Here is a 24,317-nt window from a genome sequence, read left to right as displayed (position 1 = left end):
CCCTCCCTTATCACCTTAGTGTACTTGCTGTTCAGATTTCAGCATCTGCAGAATTTTGTATCTCAACAAAGAGTTTCACATTCCGTTTTTTGTCTCTCCCTCCTGGATCCACCTTCCCTCATTTCCCCCTCTCTCCTTGTCTGTTTATATGTATCACTCACCAGTAGCTGTCTTGCAACCTCCACCCTGACCTTCCCATACATGGTTCCATCATCGCTTTTCCCACCTCCCGTCACCTGTTGCCTAACAGATCCTGCTTCACCACTCCCCCACACCTTTTTTTTTACTAGCTATCTCTCCATTGCATTCTCATTCCTGGTGCAGTGTCCTGATGCAAAACACTAGCCACCCTTTTACCTCCACGGGAAGCCCCAACACCCAACCAGTCAATGTTAAATCAACCACTTCCCTCTATGAACTTCTTCTATGAGTTGGACAGGAAATACTGAAGTCAGTATTAAATGCACATCAGGTGGGTATACTGGGAGAGCTGATTACTGTATCAGTAGTTAATGTCAAATCAGGCCTGAAGTGCAGCCTCCAAATCCTGAACTAAGAAATCTGAGATGCCAGCTCATCAGGGAAATCAAGATGCATCCTACAGGAAACAATAAATATATTTGTATAGTACATCTGCTGGTCTATAATAACCAGCAATCAAAACTGCAAATTCTGAAAAAAAACCTTTGTCTCTGCAGATGCCCAGATGCCACCTGAACCTTTGAGTTCCTCTAGTAGTTTGTTGTTTACTGAAGAGAGTGAATGAGTTTGGGAGAAGTGAAGAAAGAGCAAAGGATAGAATCATTGGCTGGAGTAATTTCAGTGTGGGGCCAATTGAAGGATGCACAGAGCTATAACTGAAAAACCATGTATGCTTCTTTTATTTCTATTATTAGGGTGTATGTGATGTCCAGGGAGGGTAGCACCTCTGGTGAAGGGGCTTGTTGTGTCCATTCTGAGGCAGCTCTCTCTCCTTTGGTCTCCACTGGACACTCATCTCTCACCTGTGGCTCCAAGTAGCTGTTTGCATGTGGCACAGGCCACACATCTGTAAACTGTTTCGACAGGCTGAGTAAACCAGGTGAGGGTGGCTGGTGGGCCTCGTACCCAGTGAGATTAGAGTCACACCTGTCCTAGCTCCGACAGATTGGACAGATGAAATTAACAGTGTGATCCAATGGCCAGGAAGGTGGTTCTACAAAACATTGAGAGAATAAGGGGCATGACAAGCCACAGAAAAAGTCATGGTCATCCACTGCCACCAAAGTACATCCCTTGTGTGACTGCTCAGACTACTGGATCTGGACTTCTGCAATCAAGATCATGAACTGTCCCAGTGCAACAGCCTTCCACTTTAAAAACTCTCCCGTACAGGTGACTTATGTAGTTCACACAACAGAAAAACTGCACAAAGCCATCAGTCACCGAAGGATAAAGAATCAATCATTAGCAATTCATATAATTGTTTGAAATATGTCTGTGTAGCCGGTGAAGTCCAGTTTATTTACCCTGCTGATCACATATAATGCATTTGGTAACTTCATGACTTAATTTTTGATTGATCAATAAACTAAGTGCAATTGTGCTTTTGTGAAAACATTCTCCAAAGCCCAATCATTTCTGCAGTTACATCACTGACCTTCCTTGCATTTTAAAGTCAGAAGTTGGGATTTTTTCAGATGTTTGCACAATTTTCAATTCCACCTGCTATTGCTCAGCAAATTCCAAGCCTGTATGCAGCAAGATCAAGATTCAGGTCAGACAAGAGAGAATTCTCACCTCCCCCCAATGTTCAACGGCATTATCATTGCTGAGGTCCACACCAATGATGTTCTGGGGAGTAGTGGAGGGAAGACACGTCATCATTGTCAACTGGATTGACCACAGAGCTACATGCATTACAGTTAGTGTTTGGTCAGAGTTTAGGTATCCTGTGGTGAGGATGCTATTTATCAACTGCATTCGATAGGATCATCCCCTCCAAACTAATCAATAAGCTCTGAGGCATTGGCCTCAATTCCTGCTTATGCATTTGGATCCTGGATTTTCTTACTCATAGACCCCAGTCAGTTTAGATTGGCAACAAGATCTCCTCCACAAATGCACTGCAGAGCTGTATGCTTAGCCCTCTGCTCTACCTGCTTTACACTAATGACTCTGTGGCTAAACACATCCTCAATGCCATGTTCAAATTTGCTAACAACACTACAGTTGTTGGCCGAATCAAAGGTGGAGATGGATTCACATACAGGAGGGAGACTGAAAATTTGGCTGAATGGTGTCATAACAGCAACCTTTCACTCAAGGTCAGCAAGACCAAGGAACTGATTGTGGACCAGGAGAGGGGAGCCAAGGGTCCATAAGGCAGTCTTCATTGGAGGATCAGAGGTGGAGAGGGATCCCGCAACCCGCCTGGGTGCTGCACCGATTTCCTCCATCTCTCATGGTTGTGGGTGAGTGCCTGGGTTGTGGCAAAGCTCTCTCTGGGCCTCTGCAATGTTGTACGCCCATTTCTTCCTCCGTCTGCTCCTTTCCCTTTTCCCCTGCATCACTCCCTAAAGAATGGTCTTTGAGAGTCTACTTGAACCTGTTATGTGGCCATATCATCTTAGTTCCCTCTTCTTTACTGTTTTCAGTAGATATTTGTAGTATCTTGTATGCTGGGTTCTGCTCTTTAGTACTCTGTCATTTGAACATGGTCTGTATAGGAGATGACAAGGAGACTTTTGAAGCACCTTCTGTGGACAAGAACCGGAAATTGTCAAATGGTTAAAGTATCTTGGCTCCATTATTAACCAAAAAAGATCAAAGCCTGAAAGATCAACAGCAACACTGGCTAAACTAAAACCAATTTGGAGAGATAATAACATTGCTCTTAGATCCAAGTTGAAACTCCTGCAGTTTCAGCTCCAGAAATCTCCTGTGATGGAGATATCTTCTTAACTGCTTAAAATCCTGGACTTCAACAGCAGAACTGCAGAAGTAGACCCAGGCAATAGAAATGAGATTCTTCAGAAGGTGAGGGTTATCAACTTTAAATTCCTGGGTGTTAGTATTTCAGAGGATCTGTCTAGGACCCAGCACCTTCGTGTAATTGCAAAGCTAGAATGACAACACTTCTACTTCCTTTGGAGTTTGCAGAGATTTGGCATGACCATAAAACCTTAATGAACTTTTATAGTTGTGTAGTAAAGAATGTATTGACTGGCTGTAGCATGGCCTGGTATGAAAGCACCTATGCCTTTGAACAGAAAATCCTAGAAAAAGTAATGGATTTAGCCCAGAATATCACAGAAATTCCCTCCCAACTATTGAGCGTATCTACATGAAATGCTGTCATAGCAGAGCAACATCCATTATCATAGATCCCCACAAACCAGGGCATTCTGTCTTCTTGCTGTTGTCATTAGGTAAAAAGCCTCAGGACTCATACCACCAGGTTCAAGAACAGTAACTACTCCTCAACTATCTGGCTCTTGAACAAATGGGATAATGACACTCACTTGCCCATCCATTGAGAAATTCCCACAACCAGTGAACTCACTTTAAGGACTCTTTATCTCATTATCTCATGTTCTTGATATTTATTGCTGTTTATTTTGTTACGAATTGTAAAGTTTTAGAAATAAATCAGTAGCAAGAGATTTCATGCTGAGTCAGGTTTCAATGTTAAAACCACTATCTTTACTACTATCTACTTAAAATATAGTAACTCAATCAAGATAAACAAATAAATACAGTCGGCCCTCCTTATCCGCGAATTCAACCAATCACGAATCGCAAAAACCCGCAAGTGCTCTTCCAGCACTTGTTGTTCGAGCATGTACAGACTTTTTTCTTGTCATTATTCCCTAAACAATGCAGTATAACAACTATTTTACATAGCATTTACATTGTATTAGTTATTATAAGTAATCTAGAGATGATTTAAAGTATACAGGAGGATGTGCGTGAGTTATCGTGGATCGGGATCGAAAAAAATCGTAAGTTCTCTTACTCAGCAAGTCGGAACAGGTACATCCGGTATTATTTAGCGTCAGTTAGTCAAACGTTTGCATTCGTATTTTGTATATATTTTACCTTTCTATGCATATAAAACACTTAAGAACATATGTTTCAGCACTGGGCTCGGGAAGTTCCTGAGTTCGATCCGGTGACAGACTGCTCCTGAATGCTCTTTCCACCGTTTCAGGTTGGTGTGAAAGATCAAAAACCCCAAACCCGAAAACCCAATAATTAAACCACTGCCTTACTTAGTAATAATTGTAGCTTTCATTGGGACAGAACCTTTCTCACTTTATCCATTAAAATTGTTCCGATCGTTGACCAACGTAGCCTAACGTTTTTCTAATGACCGATGACCTTTCACCTCTTTCTGATTGCTTTATTATTTCCACTTTATTTTCAATCGTTACCATGATTATTTTCGTGAACAGAAACACTGCGGATTCAGATCTCTGCCACTGGGTCCTAATGCTCACCGCACTGAGACAGGTTAAATAAGGTCTTGGGTTCTGCTGGGTCCTGAGGTCCACCGCATTGAGACAAGTTGAATAAGGGACTTGAGCATTCACGAATTTTGGTATCCACGAGGGGTCCTGGAACCAAACCCTCGCGGATAAGGAGGGCAGACTGTATAGCTCCCAAACTATATTGAGCTTGGGGGGATAAGGCTTAGAGTGTTGAGATGGTAAAGTAGGAAAGTTCAGTCATCCACGGAATAAATGATGGGAGAAAGATATTTATAATCCACGTTGGAATGGAGAGAGAAGATAAGTACGAAGTATTCCTCAGTTTCCACACTGGTAAAATGAGATAACAGTTGCTGTGGATCTTGTCTGTCATCATTCCAAATCCACATATGAATTATCACCGAAAGTGACCTGTCACAGGAATATTGTCTTCCAGTGATTACCACACAACATACCCAAGCAAGGGCTACACAAGTGGTCCAACAAGACCCAAAATCCACTCCTTTGGATTATCCAAAGTGGCAGTCACTCATTCTGGAGCAGACTTGCCCCGGCAGTTCGTAGTTCTAAGTCTTGCGAAGACTGCGAGCATAGCTGTTCTCTCTCTCTCTCTCTCTCTCTCTCTCTCTCTGTATTTTAACCTGCACAGACCGCGACAGCCTGTGACTGACATCATAGTCCTGGCTCACTGAGGGGCTCTGTCCACAGTGCGAGACTGCAGGCTTGTACCAATCTGTATTTGCATTTGCAGTTTGTTGTCTTCTCCACTGTGATTAATCTTTCACCGATCCAATTATAGTTACTGTTCTATAGATTGCTGTATGCCTGCAGGAAAATGAATCTCAGGGTTATAAATGATATTTACCTAGTTTGATTAATAAATTTACTTTGAACTTTGAAACTGAACTCACTTCCTACCACTCCACAGTTTCTCTAGGCACATTCTCAAAGCACATCATGATATTCTCCACTTGGCTCAATGAATGCAGTTAGCTCCAAAAGCTCTTATGAAGCTTGACACTGTCAAAGTATTCTTCTTGGTTGGCTCCTTGTCAATCATCCAAAATATTTATTCAGAGGATTGATGCAAAGTGGCTGTGGTGTGTAACATCTACAAAAGTGCACTGCAGATACTTGCCCAGGCTGTTTGGATAATATTTCCCAAAGGACAGGAGAATACTACTATCTGTGGCTTCCCCTCCATATTACATAGCTCACTGATTTGGAAACCTATCACTTGCCCTTCATCGCCACTGGGTTTAAATCCTGAAGCTCCCTGCCAACATCTCTGTAGGAGAACTTCACTGGAACAATTGCAAGGTTTTAGAAAAGCTGTCCCTTTCCATTTTCTCAAGGGTATTAAGTGCTGGCCTTGCCAGTAACAGCAGACCATAAAAAATGGATACATTTTTTAAAAAGTTATTGCTTGCAAATAATATAGTTAATTTTGTCAAAAAAGTAATGAAGTAAATATTGTTTTCCTCATGCATGAAAATAAATTTTATAGTAGGAACTGTTCCCTGTATTTTCTTGCTGTTGATCCGTTCAGCAAAAGGTAAATATGACTATGATGTGTATCTACCTTTTACACTCATTTAGGATGAAAAATTAAAGAAACATTTCTTAAAAAGGCTAAAGTTAAAAATGAATTAATGTGATATTCATTGTTGCTGTGAGGATTGCTGTGTACAGAATGGTGCTCTGCTCAACGACAAAGTCTTAGTGACTGCATTGCATAAATAATCCATTCAGTGTTTTCAAATGAACTTATGAAACATCTTATGGTACTATATAAATGCTCTAATTATTTACATGAAACCCCTTTCTACTGGGCAACCCTAGTGATGTGACTCATTAGCTCCTCGCTAACAGCCACTGGACTCAGCAGTGAGAAAACCACCTTCTCAAACTCCATAGTCATGGATTGGTATGACTTGGGTCCAACCAACCCCAGGAAGCTGGGATGTCTCAACCACCCGAAGCCCAATCTGTGTGAATATTGTGTTGTTACATACCCCGTAACTGGGTTTCTTAGCAGCAAAGATAGGAGTGTCTGTTGGAGTCTGGTGATACTATTTTCAACAGTATTTATTAGTAAAAATATACAAAAATAATATCAATGCAAGTATACAGATAACATACGTCAGCAATACTAAACCTAAAAGTGCAGGTATAATAATAATCAATAAGAAACAAGCTCTGTCATTGTCTAGGGGATAATGAATTGTCAGATGGAAATATAAAGTTCAGTTCAGTTCATGCAGGCTGCGGTAGTTGTTGGTTGCTGTGTTTCAATTGGTGGAGAGAGAGAGAGAGAGAGAGAGAGAGAGAGAGAAAATGTGTAAACAGTAACAGCTATTATCTTGCCAACCTTCCTTTACGATCTTGATCTGTCGATGCGTTGTTGTTGTGGCCATTCACATATGACCCCTCCGTCCTTTAGCTAGACCGTTCTTCTGTGGTGGACTCGTTACCCAGGCAAAGGTGGACACACACACAGGTCCCCACCGCTCTTGCTACAAAACGCTGTGAGTTAAAATTTGTCGACCCTTTGTTCGGTCTCTGATGTCCCACACTGTCTCGTGGGTTTCTGCTGCTCACTAGTGTTTCTCCTGGTGCGTCTGAGGGGTGTTACCCCAGACCTCACTTTTATCCCCACTCACAGGGTCTCAGGTGTCAATCAGGTTGGGATGATGTAACCCATCAAACAAGCTCATTCTGGTTGCCGCCCGAGGGGTTTCAATGAATAGAACAGTACCAAGTAAACAATCCTTCTCCAAAAGACAATAGCAGTAAATCAATGGCTTTTGTCAGTAGGAGACGTTCCACCTTGTGTATCTCTGAGCTGTGTCTCTCTCTCATTAACTTTCATGAGCTGTTATCAATAACAACTGCCCTGGCAGCATTCCTTTGTCTCTCTTACTTCCTTGATAACAGCATCGAAATAGTAGCGATTTGCGATTCTTTAAGGGGGGGGGCATTGGCGACTCTGCACCCTTCTGCCCATCAGAGTTGTTCATCCTCCGTAACACCCCCATCCTTCTAAGAATTTTCACCAAAGGGGAAAATTAACTAATACAGAGTCTTACAGAATTACAGAATCTAACACAATACAAAAGAGTATTTAACTACAGAGTAATACAGATATACATTCAACTTAGCATCTGTTAGCGATTATATTGTCACTTCCTTTAATATCTTAATATCTTGTACCTTAATAAATTCCTGTAGCATCAGACTCCAATTTAATAACCACCTATTTTTAATCCTTTTCTTCAGCAAAAACAAAACCAGTTGTGATCTTAAGTATATATTACAAAATGTGAACCAATACATGTGTGATTATTCTGTAGTACATTACAGAAGTTTATGCAAATACTAATCTTTATTTTACTTTTAAACTCAACAATCAATTTTCCATGGTGTTGTCTTTATTATTTACATGCTTTGTCAAAATCCCTCAAAACCAGATCCTGTTATTTAAAGTGGCATTTTTGTCAACCTTTGCCTCTTTTCCATTTAACTCTCACGTGGTTAGCTTGCTCACCAGTGTGGAATAGGCTTTCGCATACTCCTTTCATAGGAGTTACGTTATCAACAATGTTTTCCAAACTTAGCCCATCTTCTGAACTTCCACACAATTCTTTATTTTTAAGCAAGTCATTAGTTTTATCTTCAGGACCCTTCATTCTATTAGTTTACAGTTTAACATCTGCAAGTTGTTTACCTTTAAATTCCAAAACAAACTGTAATTGATTCACAGGCACCTTGTTAACAAGCCATTGTTCCTTCAGCCTGGTTACCGCTTCAGAAACCAATCCAGTCTTTAAATTTTTTTTATTCAATTTAGGAACTACACTTTTCCCTTCTCCTTCAATAATAATATTCACATCACCAGCTCCCATCTCCTCACTAACTTTTAACACACCTTCTAACACAAACAACTGAGAATTCTCACTTCCCACTGGTACCAAGGTTAACCCTTTCTTCACTGAACCAAGTCCATCTGACCCAAAAGGACTGCATTCCTTTTCAACTAAATCAGATACCTCAGACTTTTCCTGAGTTTCATTACTAGGTTCAGTACCGTGTGCATCCACATCTTGAACACACTCAAACGGGACTTCTGCCTCTTCCAGGCTTTCAATACCCGCCCCCTTTTCAAAATCTAAGTTCCCCTGATCCTTCCAGTTACTCTCTGGGTAACTCCCATCCAGAGTGAACTCAACCCTATGGGTTAAAACACCCTCATCTGCTAACCCAGCAGACTCCTTCAAGGTAATGGCATCCCTTTCATCTAGAACTGCCCTCATTTCATTATCGGGAACACATTTAAATTTTCCAACTTCTTCAAACAGTTCAGTCAAGCCAGACAGATCATCCATGTCCAACCCTGGACCTTCTAACTGCCTTATCTGTTTCTCATCTTTACTCTGTGCCTCTATAAATTCCCTCTTGGCTAAGGGTAGGTCTACCTCCTCTCCTTTACTCTCTTTCACCTCCCTATTCTCCGTTTTACCATCCCTTAACCCCTCTTGGTACAGGGTCGGTAAAAACGTCTCAGCCAAATCAACACTGGACTGATTTAAACTGGTCTCTTTCTCAGCTGCCTTTCTCGACATGCTGCGAGTGGTCGTGCACGCAGGATAGATCTTGGAACCTAGGGGCGGGTCCTCAACCCTTACAGGCTTGTTCGTCAGCTTCACGGCTGAACACACCTCAGCCCCTGCTAAATCATTACCAAGAAGGACGTTCACACCGTCTCTCGGTAATTCTGACCGTACCCCTATTTCAACTGGTCCAGATACCAGGTCACAATTTATAATTATCCCATGCAAAGGTACAGCTTCTGTCCCTTTTCCTATGCCTCTCAAAACTACCTCTCCAGTCTCAGGACCAAAATCTAGTACCTTACTGAGAATCAATGACTGCTCAGCTCCAGTATCTCTCCAGATCCTCACTGGAACTGGGGTTTCTCCCTTTTTCACAGACACGGTCCCTTCTGAAATAAATTTCCCACACCCCTCTCGTATTTTATCTACCTGGGCCTTTCTCGTCGATTTGCTGATCAACACAATACACCCTTTCCCTTTTCCTGTTTCCTTCCTCGGAGCAAAGCACTGAGATGCAATATGACCAACCTTTCCACAATTAAAACAGGTCAAGCCAGGAGCCCTCCTGCCAGCCTGCCTTTCTTCCTCCTTACCTTTACCACTAACTCCCGGCGTAATTTCTACCTCAGCTGGCGGGCTTCCTCTACCGTTCCTACGGTCTTTCTGGTAACTCTTATTCAATAAAAACTTTGTCTTGTGGATTAGGGCATATTCATCTGCAAACCTGGTAAATTCTGATATAGACTTGTTCAGCTTCTCGTTCAAATACATCCGCATATCATCCAAAACACAACCTTTAAATTCCTCAATCAGAATTAACTCTCTGAAACACCGGAAATCCTCCTCCACCTTTTCTGCTGCACACCAACGATCCAAGAGCACACCCTTCTCATAGGCAAACTCTGCATACGTCTGATTCCACACTTACTTTAAATCTCTGAACTTTTGTCTATATGCTTCAGGGATTAACTTATAGGTCCGAAGGATGGCCTGTTTTACTTCCTCATAATTCTCATACTCCTCCTCTTCTACAGACAATGCCGCCTATGCCCGTTGTGCCTTCTCTTTTAACACACTTTGTAACAACGCCACCCACTGATCTCTGGGCCACTTCTGATTTACTGCCACCTTTTCAAAATGCAAGAAATAACTATCAACATCTGTCTCCTCGAATGGAGGTACTAACCTAAACTCCCTACTAACATTAAACCTCTCCTCTCGGTCTGCCCCTGGGACTCTTTTCTCTTGCTTTAACTTCTCCATTTCCAGCTCATGCTGCCTCTGATTCTCCTTCTCTTTTTCTGCTCTTTCCTTCTCCCTTTCCTCTGCTTCTAGCTATTGTAACCTACGTTCATGCTCCCTTTGCTTTTCAGCTCTTTCCTTCTCCTTTTCCTCTGCTTCCAGCTGTTTTAACTTAAATCCATGCTCCCTCTTCGCCTCTAACTCCTTTAGCTGGAGCTCATACTCCTGTTCTGCGTCCAGCCTCAATTTTTCCAATTCTAACTGAACCACCCCACTAGCTGGTACCTTTTCAGAGATATGTTCCAATACCTCAGTCGAAAACACATCCTTCTCAATATAATTCTGAGTTATGGGCCTCTGCATCTCCCACTTTTTCATTGATGACTTCACCTCTGTGAGATTTAATCCTTTCACAATATTTACCAAGTCCGTCTTTGTGGCATCCTCTAGCACCTTCAAAGTCGGGTTTTGTGTAAGTTCATCTACGTCCATCTTTGCTGGTTTCCCGTCTGGTTACCCACACAACCAGATCCAAGTCTGGACTTATAGCCCGATTCACTGGCCCTCCAATTTGGTATCAAATCTCGAGATGAGGCCCCAATTTGTTATGTACCCCATAACTGGGTTTCTTAGCAGCAAAGATAGGAGTGTCCATTGGAATCTGATGATACTATTTTCAACAGTATTTATTAGTAAAAATATACAAAAATAATATCAATGCAAGTATACAGACAATATATGTCAGCAATACTAAACCTAAAAGTGCGGGTATAATAATAATCAACAAGAAACAAGCTCTATCATTGTCTAAGGGATAATGAATTGTCAGATGGAAATATAAAGTTCAGTTCAGTTCATGCAGGCTGCGGTAGTTGTTGGTTGCTGTGTTTCAATTGGTGGAGAGAGTGAGAGAGAGAGAGAGAGAGAGAGAGAGAGAACATGTAAACAGTAACAGCTATTATCTTGCCAAACTTTCTTTACAATCTTGATCCGTCAATGCGTTGTTGTTGTGGTCATTCACGTATGATCCCTTCATCCTTCAGCTAGACCGTTCTTCTGTGGTGGACTCGTTACCCAGGCAAGGGTGGACACACACACAGGTCCCCACCGGTCTCGCTACAAAACACTGTGAGTTAAAATTTGTCAACCCTTCGTTCGGTCTCCGATGTCCCACACTGTCTCATGGGTTTCAGCTGCTCACTAGCATTTCTCCTGGTGTGTCTGAGGGGTGTTATCCCAGGCCTCACTTTTATCCCCACTCACGGGGTCTCAGGTGTCAATCAGGTTGGGATGATGTAACCCATCAAACCAGCCCATTCTGGTTGCCCCCTGAGGGGTTTCAATGAATAGAACAGTACCAAGTAAACAATCCTTCTCCAAAAGACAATAGCAGTAAATCAATGGCTTTTGTCAGTAGGAGACGTTCCACCTTGTGTATCTCTGAGCTGTGTCTCTCTCTCATTAACTTTCATGAGCTGTTATCAATAACAACTGCCCTGGCAGCATTCCTTTGTCTCTCTTACTTCCTTGATAACAGCATCGAAATAGTAGCGATTTGCAATTCTCTAAGGGCATTGGCGACTCTGCACCCTTCTGCCCATCAGAGTTGTTCATCCTTCGTAACAGCGTAAATACTACCCTCATGCAATTAGCCGTCAATTTTAAAGAAAGTATATTTATGAATGACAACTTAACCAAACTGTTATTAAAGAAGAAAGAAAATGAAAAAAAAAAACATAAGGGTCCATTACAAATAAACTAGTCAAATGAACACAAGGTTGGAGCTCAGAACTTCCAAAAGCTGGATATGTTCATTTTACTTTTTTTTATTGATTTTTTAATGCATTTTCTACAGCACTACCAAAAAAGAACGAAATAGGAAATTAATACAGTGCAAAATAAACATACAATGGTAATATAATACAGAATATAATAATTGAAAAAGCACCCAAATTGAAGTCGTGTAAAATTAGTATCCACCCCACCCCCGCAAGAAAAAAAAACTCCAGACCAACCAGAGCAAAATGTAGGAAATATAAATCAGAACATTCAAACCCCCAAAACTGTAAATACAATTAAAAATGGAAGATAATAATGCCTACTACCAAAAAAAAGCTGAAAGCAAGGGACTGAAAAAGAAACTTAATCAAAAGGAAAGTTATGAAAATACTCAATAAAATGGCCCCAGACCTTATGAAACTTTATGTCCGAATTAAGAATTGAGTAATGAACTTTTTCAAGGTCTAAACAGGACATAATATCGTTAAGCCATTGAGCGTGCGTGGGTGGGGCAACATCTCTCCATCTGAGAAGAATTAGACGTCTAGCCAGGAGAGAAGCAAAAGATAATATTCGACGTTCAGTCAAACTCAAACGTATATCTGTCTCACCCAAGAAACCAAAAAGAGCAATTAAAGGGTTAGGTTCTAAGTGGCTATTCAGAATACAGGATAAAGTTAAGAAAACATCTCTCCAAAATTTCTCTATACCAGGACAGGTCCAATACATATGAATGAGAGAAGCCTCGCCACTTTTGCATTTATCACAGAGAGGACTAATATTAGGATAAAATCGAGATAATTTAGATTTGGACATATGAGCCCTATGAACAATCTTAAACTGTAAAAGACAGTGGCGAGCACAAAGAGAAGTTGAGTTAACTGACTTGAGAATCGAGTCCCAAACATCGTCAGATAAAGGGATATTTAAGTCATGCTCTCAAGCCATTCTGATTTTATCCAAAGGGGCGCACTGTAAAGATACTAATTTATCACGAATAAAAGATATTAAGCCTTTACCCAGTGGATTAATAGAAAGAAACAAGTCCATAGCATTTTTCTCGGGCATTTCAGGGAAGTTGGGTAAGAAAGGATTCATGAAGTGTCTAATTTGAAGATATCTAAAGATATGGGCATTAGGTAGATTAAACTTAGCAGAGAGCTGTTGAAAAGGTGTGAAGCGATTATCAATGAAAAGATCTTCAAAATACCTAATGCCCTTTCTGTACCAATCATAAAATGTTGAATCATGCATAGAAGGTAGAAAAAGATGATTATGTAAAATAGGACTAGAAAGGGAAAAACCATAGAAACCATCAAATTTCCTAAACTGGGCCCATATTCGCAGAGTATGTCTAACAAGAGGATTGACAATTAGTCTAGGCAAACTACTAGGGAGTGCCGATCCAGGAAGTGCAGAGATAGATAGATCCTTCGTGGAATTCAGCCCCATTGCTTCCCATTTAGGGCAGTCAGACTGGCTATGGAAAAAAGACCAGAAGATAAGACAATGAATGTTAGCTGTCCAGTAGTATAGACAAAAATCAGGTAAGGCCATATCACCCTCTTTTTTAGATTTTTGAAAGTAAGCTTTGTTAATTCTAGAACGCTTACCCTTCCATAGATAGGACAAAATAATAGAGTCTAAGGAATCAAAAAAAGGTTTAGAAATAAAAATCGGAATAGATTGAAATAAATATAAAAATTTAGGGAGAACATACATTTTAATAACATTAACACAACCTACCAAGGACATAGATAAAGGTGACCATTGTGACAAACTCTGTTTTGTAGAGTACAAAAGATTGGCAAAATTTTCACGAAAAAGATCCTTAAAATTCCTTGTAACTGTAATACCAAGATAGGTAAATTGATTATCAACTACTTTAAAGGGGAGGTCGTGAAATATTAATACTTGTGCTTCTTTATTAATTGGAAAAAGTTCACTCTTATGTAAATTAAGTTTATAGCCAGAGAACTGGCTAAATTGATCAAGAAGTGAAAACACTGGAGGCAAGGATGTGGACGGATTTGAAAGAAAAAGTAATAGATCATCAGCATAAAGAGAAACTTTATGCTCAACACCCCCCCCCCCCTCCAGATCCCCGTTAATTCAGGACAACTTCGAAATGCAATCACCAGAGGCTCTACAGCCAAATTAAAGAGAAAGGGACTTAAGGGGCATCCTTGGTGGGTGCCACGTTTAAGGTTAAACAACTGGGATTGCTGAGAATTAGTCAAACAGAGGCGGTAGGACATAAATATAGCAATTTGATCCAAGAGATAAAACTTTGACCGAGATCAAATTTTTCTAAAACCGCAAAGAGGTAGTTCCACTCTATACAATCAAATGCTTTTTCCGCATCGAGAGAGATAACGCATTCAGGAGTCCCAGTTGAAGGTGAGTATAAAATATTAAATAAACACCATATATTAAAAAAGGGAAGACAATTTTTAATAAAGCCAGTTTGATCATTAGAAATAGAGGGTATACCAGTTTCTAATTTATGAGCCAAAACTTTGGCCAAAATTTTAACATCAACATTAAGCAAAGAAATTGGCCTGTAAGAGGAGCACTCTGTTGGATCTTTGCCCTTTTTGAATAAAAGAATAATTCATGCCTCATTAAATAAGGGTGGCAATTTACCATAGTTAAACGAATCAGATAGTACTGAGAGTAGCTGAGGAGAAAGAAGTGAAGAGAATGATTTATAAAATTCTACAGGGAACCCATCAGGTCCAGGAGATTTGCCTGATGACAGTGCAGAGATTGCAAAAGATACTTCTTCTAATGATATAGGCTCATTAAGTTTTGCTTTAGAATCAGATGAAATCGAAGGAATATTCAAGCTATTTAAAAAAGGTCAACAGAAATATTCTCATTTAGGGATTCAGAGGAATAAAGTGAAGAATAAAAATCCTTAAATAAGTCATTAATTTCTGAGTGATTTGATGTAATATCCCCGTTCTCCTTCCAGATCTTTGTAATATGTTGTTTAGCTTTATAACGTCTCAACTGATTAACTAAAAACTTGCCAGATCTGTCACCATGAATATAAAAGCGACTCTTACTTTCAAGAAGTTGATGTTCAACTGGTTGAGTAGAGAGAAGGTCAAATTTAGTTTGGAGTTCTACATGCTTCTTATATAATTCAGGGTTTTTAGTCTGAGCATATAATTGTTCTAATTCTTTAATCTGATTAATCAAGTCTAATCTCTCTGAACGGGAATTTCTATTAAGATTCGCTGTATATGAAATTATTTGACCCCTCAAATATGCTTTCATAGCATCCCAGACAATCTGGGATGAAATTTCAGATGACATATTAGTGTTTAGAAAAAAAGTTATCTGATCCTTAATAAATTTTACAAAATCATCATCGGATAATAACGTCGGGTTAAAACGCCAATGTTTATTCCTCTGAGGGAGACCAGGAAAATTTAGAGAAAAAGTGACTGGGGCATGATCGGAGATCAGTGTACTCTGATAGCCACAAGAATGGACAAATGAAATAAGTTGATTATCAATTAAGAAATAGCCAATTCTACTAAATGTATGATGAACATGTGAAAAAAAGGAATAATCTCTCTCAGTAGGATGAAGGAAACGCCATATATCAGAGATACCATAGTTAGAAAGAAAAAAGAGAATAACTAAAGCAGATTTAGCAGGTAATCTGGTAACAGGGGACGATCGATTCAAAGTTGGGTCTAACCAGCAGTTAAAGTCGCCACCCAATATAAGGGAATACAGATTCAGATTTGGTAATGAGGAAAAAAGGCGTTCAAAAAAATTAACATCGTCAGAATTGGGAGCATACAGGTTAGCTAGTACTACCTTAGTATTATATAATTTGCCAGAAAAAAGTAATATAACGGCCATTTGTGTCAGATATCTTACTATGGAGTTCAAAAGGAACATTTAAGTTGATAAGAATGGAAACACCCCCTAGCTTTGGCCGGGAAGGATGAATGAATGTGTTGACCCACCCACTTTGACATAAGCCGAGAATTGTTGAAACAATGAATATGAGTTTCTTGGAGGAAGGCAATGTCAGCTTTAAGTTGCTTAATATGGGAGAAGACCTTTCTTCTTTTAACAGGATGATTCAATCCCTTCACATTCCAGCTGACAAATTTCAATGGACTAACCATTATCAATTGTTAAAATGTAAAAGGCAGTAGGCATATATAAGGTCAAACATTGCAATAACAGTTTGGAAGCAAAAATATAAACATAAATTAATAAAATCAGGACACAGACATGTCCTGAATAACAAGGAAAAACAAAAAAAAACAATAGATAATGTTGGTACTGGAAAATCCACCCCACCCTCACAACCCAAAACTAGATGGCTACCCAAAAAAGCAGCGAGCTCTACAAAAAATAGGACACCCCAAAAACCAACTTCCAGTTCCGTAACATTAACATAAGCTCCGTGTAAATAGTATAGCAAATACTAACTAATTTATGCACTACAAATGAAAATTACAAATAGGTACAACTTCATCAGAAAGAATATAAAACTTAATACAAAATTAATAATCAAGAGCTAATCTATCCGCGAGAAACTATGAAAAATTGAAAAAAAGGTAAAGGGGAGAAAAAAAAGGGGGAAATTTTATATTTAAAGAGAGTGCATATCAGCCATTTAAAGAAAAGGCAGGTGTTATACAGTAAATTGACAGGGAAGCCTTCAATAAAAAACTCTAAGCCTCCCAAATAAATTAAGACCAGTTGTAGTTCTCTATAGTTAGTTATTCAAAAGTAAACTAAATTACACAAATGAAATCTAAGTCCACAGGAAAACATTTCATTTAAATAATTTATTTAAGAAAATCACACGAAGTCCAAGGAGAGACCAACTAAAATCCTTAGGTTCTCAGTAGTTAAGGACTAAATTATTCAAATAGAATCTGAGTTCGCAAAAAAGACTTTCATTCAAGAAATACTTATCAGCCATTTTAGAAAGTCAAACCGGGTCCAAAGAAGTCAAGATGGCTGGAAGATTTCCAACAAACATCTCAGCCTCCCTAACTGACTTAAACCACTTACATTCTCCAGTAGTAAGCGTAGTTCGAAGATCGGCAGGATCGCGAAGGGAAGCTTTGAATCCATGATTAAAGATCGCTTTCATAACGCCTTTGAACTCGGCACACATCTTCAGAACCTGGGCAGCATAGTCTTCCACGATACGAATGGTATTATTTTGGAAAGTCAGAGTGCCTCTTCAGCGTGCCTCCATAATCAAACGGTTTTTCACCTGATAATGATGGAAACACAGGATAACTGGCCGTGCTGTAGAACCCAAAACAGCTCGAAGGACATAAACTCTGTGAGCTCTTTCTAGCTCGGGTGGAGTTGGGAGAAATTCTTTCCCGAAAATCTCACAGAGAAAAGAAGAGAAAAACTCAACGGAAGAACCCATTTCAGCGGCCTCTGGCAAACCGAGTATTTGCAGATTGCAGCGCCTGCTCCGATCTTCGAGATCTGCTATTTTGGAAATACTTTGCTGTTTTGCTCCATTAAGTTGGAACAGAGAGTTTCCAGATGCTGAATGTGGCATTTTAAATCTTCAGAGGTTAGGTCGATGCGAGATAAATGTTCAGCTTGATCATCCACTCTGGCATTAATTTGATCCAATTTTGACTCCAACTGACTGATAGAGGCTCTAAATTCAGTCTTGATATCAGTTAAAATGTCTTGTCGATTCTGTTCCAGGATAGAGAGAATCTCGGCAGACAGAGACGTGGGAGTTTCTTTTTTCCCGGATTTAGAATTTTTTGTAGCCATTGTAAGATAGACGTATTCGCAGGCAGATAAGAAAAAACAGATAGAATAATGAACTAAGGTTTAAAAAGGGAGACACATAGTGCAAAGGTAAGAAATGTAACAGCGCAAAAGTTTGAAGCAACTAAACAATCGCCATCTTACTGGAAGTCTCGTCCATTTTACTTACGGTGTCAACTCCTATTCACTGATCCCTGGTAGAATTTCCCATCTTGGATTCCATCAAATTGCACGTTCCATTTGGATTGAATCCTCAAACTTCTTACCTCTCCATTTCATGACAAAAAGACCTCAACCCATACCACTGTCCAGCACAAAACCTCACCACCCAGTTTTCTCTAGAACCTTTTCCCAATTTCACCACCCTAATTGGCTGACTTGACATTCCTAAGTTGAACATCACATCATTTTATCTTTAATGGTAACCCACACGCTACAGAAAGCCATTAAATGAACTACGCCACAAAGAGTGGACAATATTATTCAAAGGTAATGAAACCATTTCTGAAAAAACAAGCAGAAAATCGATTTATTTCAGACAAGGAACCTACTTTGTTTTGAAATACGTATGCTAAAGAAGACTTTATCAAAGTAATCCTTGCCTTATGTCCTAAGTACTTTTAAAGCAAAAACTATCCTCTACCATCACACATTATGAATCAAAGCCATTAATTGTTGTGTAAATGTAAACTTAACAGTTCAGTATTTTTATTTTTTAAGTGTATTTTTATGAATGAAGTATATTTCAACATAAAAAAGTCAGAGTTGCCTTGCATGCTGTGGCAGTGCATCCTACGAAGATTCAGATGGAGAGTTCACATCAAGTCGAAGAGTCAGTTGTACCACTGTTTAGCCCAGTAATTCTGATGGCTATTGGGATTTCAGATATATGCAGTCAAATTTAATCACCATACAGACCAGAAAGAGTTAATATTTTTACTGTTAATATTCTGTATACAATAAAGCAATATGTGATGTGGTGTTCAATGCTCTGAAGTTGACCTGCTTGTGTTTGTTTTGTTTTCTGTCATCCTGTGCACTGGCAACAACTGAACCCAGGTGTGGAGGAATGACAAGGTCAAATGTAGAAACAGAAACAGGAGTTTATACATTGGAATTCCAACAGAGCATCAGGGGCTTGACTGAGCAACACTGCTAGAAAAATCTTTCTCAGAACAAAAACATGCAGTAAGTGCTAATGGGGAGTCCGCTTAAATAATCACAGTACATGGAAAACCCATGCCAGTTAAAATAAACTTGACATGATTAATTTGGACCATAAGGGCTTAATTACTCTAGTTAAGACAACAATTAAGAAATAAAGGTGTTTAAGAAACGTCAGAGGCTTGCTGCACAGGCCTGCATGCTCATGACAGTAGCTCCCTCATTAAGGTTGGACTCTGGGAGTACTGGGGAACTCAAGACAGGGCTGGAAAAATTGAGATAGACCTGTTGTTCATGAAACAGGCTGGTAAATTCAAAGCAGAACTCATGCTTTTGGACAGAGCTGGTAGAATCCAGACAGACCTGAGGATCTTGAGACAGGGCTGATTAACTTGAGTCATTTCTGATGTTTTGATGTCAGGACTAGTAAACTTGGGACCACTCAATACCATGGGAGACCTATCAAACCTGGTCAACCAAGAGAACCTCGGAAAAGGTCTTGAACATAGACTGGAGAAGCTCGGAACATAGACTCAGGACATGAAATCAGTATAGAAGACACCCTCATCTCTAGGCAACATTTCAAATAACAATGAAGCTCTCCTGGTGCTCTGCAAAGTGTTGTTTTCTTTGAGTAATATCACGGCAAACAGTTTGCTTGGTGTCTGTTGGAGTAGTTCTTGGTTTCCACATTGCCCTCTGTGCAACTGTTCAAATGCTTCAGGAAACTTCATTCTGTGAAATAAGTTCTGGATTTTAAGAGTTTGTGAATTGCTGTAAGGAGTGTGGAAACCTCCATGGAGTTAACAATAACTTCTATATTTGGATGTCTTGATGCCTTCTGAGGCATCTATGATGGCCCCATTGAGTTCTGTGGAAGATTTTTTTTCTGACTACCTGACTGTATCGGTCTCTTTCATTAATGATTCTTCCCTATTCATTAGGCTAAATCTATCAAATTCCATACTCAATGTCATAATGAGGCCCTGTGTTTAAAGGGTTCATTCCACAGCAGGATGGCAGAGTGCTGCCGCAGTTAGTACTGCTTCTTCACAACTCCAGAGACGTAGGTTCAATCCTGACCTCTGGTGTGGAGTCTGTGTATTGAGCCAGTGACTGTGTAGATTTCTTGAGTGCTCTAATTTATCGGGGCTTAAAGCTATAAGAAACCTAAAGGAGCAATCCGACTGAAAAAGATCTTGTGAATTTGAGGGTTTATGAAGTTGGAGGGGTATATCTGAATGATAGATTAGCTTTAGTTGTCATATGTACATTGAAACAATGAAATAGTGAATGTATCATTTGCAACAACAGCTATCATAGTCCGAGGATGTGCTGGGGTTAGTCTACAAGTGTTGTCTCGCTTCCAGCACCAGTATAGGATATCCACAACCTACTCTCAGGATACCTTTGCAACGTGCAGCACCAGGAGGAAACCCTCGGGTCATGTGGAGAATGTACAAACTACTTACAGAAAGCTTAGGAATTGAACCCCAGTTGCTGGTGCTGTACAGCTTTTTGCTAACTGCTGTCCAACTGCACTGCTCCAGAATCTGCAGCTGGATATTGAAAGAAATTTTGTTGAGACATCTCTCTGACAGATGCCATCTCCCAGTCCCTTCAGAGAGCCCGGTTCAATAGCTCGGGTGTTTGCACCTCCTCTCTCCTCTCTCATCGGTTTCCTCTGTCTGCCTTGATTTCCTCCTACATCACAAAGCTGTGCAGATTGGTACATTAATTACCCATTGAAAATTGTCCCTGATGTGTAACTCGGTGGTAAAATCCAGGAGGAGTCGATGAGAATGTGTGGAGAATGAAAATACTAGGATTGATTTGGGATTAGTGTACATGGGTGGTTGATGGTGTCCCATGGACTCGCGCGCTAAGGGCCTGTTCAATGACTGTGACTCTATGACTTATATTGGCACTGTGACTTGAAACTCTGGAATGATCCCTAGCATAGAATGAAAAAGGCTGATTTACTGCTTTGTACAATTAAATTGCCTGCTGTAAAACAAAAACAATCACTGGGTCACTGACAAGTCTCATATCCTCAGGTGCTTTTTCAGCATTCATGGGACGTATGTTCTTTTCTGCTGACCTCAGGTTTGCATCATTTACATTACAAAGGCCTTGCTGGAAAAGCCTTTCTGTCCAGTATATAAATACCCAGTTACAGTTCCATGTAGTCAGTTGGTTATCGACCGTACACCACAATGGGAAAGGCAAGACCACATTTCATTTTGTGAATTATATTGTAACCATCATTCGTCTCCAGTCTGATTTAAGCAATTTATTTCTTCCCACAGATCATCTTCTACGAGGACAGGAACTTCCAGGGTCGGCACTATGAGTGCAGCTCTGACTGTGCTGACCTCTCCCCTTACTTCAGCCGCTGTAACTCCATCCGTGTTGAGAGTGACTGGTGGGTGTTGTACGAGAGACCCAACTACATGGGATACCAGTATGTCCTGAGCAGGGGAGAGTATCCTGACTACCAGCGCTGGATGGGTTTCAATGACTGTGTCAAGTCCTGTCGCAGCTTCCCTTCAGTAAGTTGCTGTTGGTGACTGAGATATTCCAAGCCACTTGACACACTGCTAGAAAATGGCTGACGTTTGCAATAATTACACTTGTACACAAGCTCTTTCTCTGAAATGTTATGCTGATGTGAATGCTAGAGTTAGCTTCTGGCATTTGGAGCCAAGTTTGGAGACAGTAAATATTTGTTAAAGGAGTCAACAGAGATGAAGCTGTTACAGGAAATGAGTGAATCTGGTGTGAGGGGTGAATGTCCGATTGGTTTTGACAGAAGGAGCTGTATCCGTGATTGTGAGGGCACTGGGTAAAGAATCGGAATCAGAATGAGGTTTATTATCACTGACAAATGCATCACTGGCTTCTTATGCTGAACCGATGTCTACACATGAGATGTTTAGAGGAACTCAGCCGACAGGTACTTCTCCACAGGTAGCTACTGCACAGGTACTGCCTGACCCCTTGAGTTCCTGCAGCATCTTGTGTGTTGATTCAGATTCCAGAAACTCTCCTCCATTGTGTCTTCTTTATTAAAGTCTAGTTGGGCCACATCGAATATTTGGTCAGTTTCTGCTAGTTTTATTGAACACCATGTAAACAATTGGAGTGCCTGGACATTGATGACTCAGACCCCTGTAAAATTAAAATCATAATATTATTGCATGATTTTAGTGAACCACTTTGAGGTTAAAGCTTTGGATGAGGCTGTTTGGCCCATTTCACCCATGTTACCTCTATTTTGAGCATTCTGTCTTATCCCATAATTTGCAAACACTTTCAAGATCATCTGGTCCAACTTGGCCAGGTTACGAGAACTAATAACATATGTCAGGCTCCAGGTGATCCCTGGATTGGAATGAGAGATGACTGTGTTATTGTATCCAACAATCACACCCTGTGTAGAGTTATATTTATCACTCAGAGAGAGAGGAAGTGAGGAAAGAAGAACTGAATATGCTCAGATCTATTTGCACTCTTTTTTTATACTAGCAAGTCAACCAATTTACAGACAAAGACCAGCACCAACTGTAAGTTCATTTACCATGATGCTTTTACACAAGTTTTACGTTAAGTACATCATGTTACCTCTAGTGGAACTAAATTCTGTAAAGTTTGTTCTTCTTGGTAACACTATGTTCAGAAACTGAGAACTCATTCTTCAATTAGGTATTATACTTGATAGATATGCAAAAATGTATCAACTTCTGATATATAATTATGACATTAAGAACATTACATTAAAATCCTTAAAATACCCTTCATGTGATCTACAGCCAAAATGTAATTTTTTGAGAATCATGAAATAGAGTGGTTCTTTGCTGTCTCCTGTAGAAACAGTGATCTCCATCAATCTTAAATCATGATTCTCTATCGTTTAACTGCCATCAATGTGGAGAAAAAATTTCTCCATGTTATTTCATCAGGGATAATCTTGAAATATAATTCATTATTCATCATACTGAGGTTTTATACTACTGCATCTCCCTAAAATATCTGTGTTAATTATATGCATTTGGAGATGATTATGCTGTATTAAGGATGCGATAAAATCCTTTATTCCAGTACCGAGGAGGCACCTACAGGATAAGGATTTATGAGAGGCCTGACTTTGGAGGGCAGATGATGGAATTCCTGGACGACTGTCCCTCCGTCTACGATCGTTTCCGTTACCGTGACATCCACTCCTGTCAGGTGATGGATGGTTACTGGATCTTCTATGAACAGCCCAACTATAGAGGCCGACAGTACTTCCTGAGACCCGGGGAATACAGGAGATACATTGACTGGGGCGGCTACAACTCAGCCATTGGGTCCTTCAGGCGAATGAGGGACTTCTAGGTGACTCTCAATAACCAGCATATTACTCTGAGAACATACTTTAGAAAATAAAATCCCCTTTGCAAGACCTTTGTCATTGTAATTCATTTATTTTCATGCTGCTATAACATTGAGTAAAGCATACAAAATAGCTTTAGTACCTGAGTCTTGTGTGGGGGCTTTGCCCCATATTGGCCTTAACTCAGGATTATTTCTCATTTTAATTGCTATCATTGTGGAGGTAATTTTTATCCAGAGGCATGCTGAATATATAATTCATTATTGATCAGGTCATCTTCTCCTATTGAGAGGATAGTGATAAATTGTCACACCTCTGTGGATTCCTGCTCTTATAGACAGATACAATGTGGAAACAGGCCCTTTGGCCCACTGAGTCAGGGCTGAACATTAACTACCCACTTACACTAATCCTTCATTGATCTCATTTAAAAAAATCACCTCATATACTCACCATCTTGCCCAAACTGAAGACACCTACACACAAGGGCCAACACATATTGGCCGATTTGCCTACCATACAGCTCACAGCTCAGATCTAGAAAGAAACGAAAGCACATTGAGAAAATGAGAATGAGAATGTGCAAACCTCATGGGAACATCACGTTAGGGTGCTGACATTGTGAGGCAGTGGTTCTACCAGATGCACCACTGCACTGCCTCTTCCCGCCTGGTGCAAACCAGATACGTACTCTCCATTCCTGCATCAGTGTTTTTCAGACATTTTCGGGCTAAAAGGCAAAGGTTCCATTAATTTCTTTAGTGAGAACACTTCTCACGATCTACAAGTTAGAGAAACTCCATTTTAATAATAATGTTCCCTTCGCAACCAGTTTCCAGCCATGTTGAAAGGACGCTTCCAATTCCAAGCAACTTTAATTGG

The 24,317-nt window shown here is 40.1% G+C and overlaps 1 protein-coding gene across 1 annotated transcript; it reads left to right on the top strand.

The window, feature by feature from the left end:
* The first annotated feature begins 12,048 nt into the window (after positions 1-12,048).
* On the top strand, positions 12,049-23,437 carry LOC132392741 (gamma-crystallin S-1-like). Its single transcript, XM_059967042.1, has 3 exons — positions 12,049-12,069; positions 21,370-21,612; positions 23,162-23,437. Exons 1-3 carry the CDS (start codon positions 12,049-12,051, stop codon positions 23,435-23,437), a joined length of 540 nt encoding a protein of 179 aa, XP_059823025.1.
* Positions 23,438-24,317: the final 880 nt, after the last annotated feature.

This window comes from Hypanus sabinus, chromosome 4 (genome assembly GCF_030144855.1).
Source record: "Hypanus sabinus isolate sHypSab1 chromosome 4, sHypSab1.hap1, whole genome shotgun sequence".
Lineage (NCBI taxonomy): Eukaryota > Metazoa > Chordata > Chondrichthyes > Myliobatiformes > Dasyatidae > Hypanus > Hypanus sabinus.
This window is presented reverse-complemented; position numbering and strand designations above follow the sequence as displayed.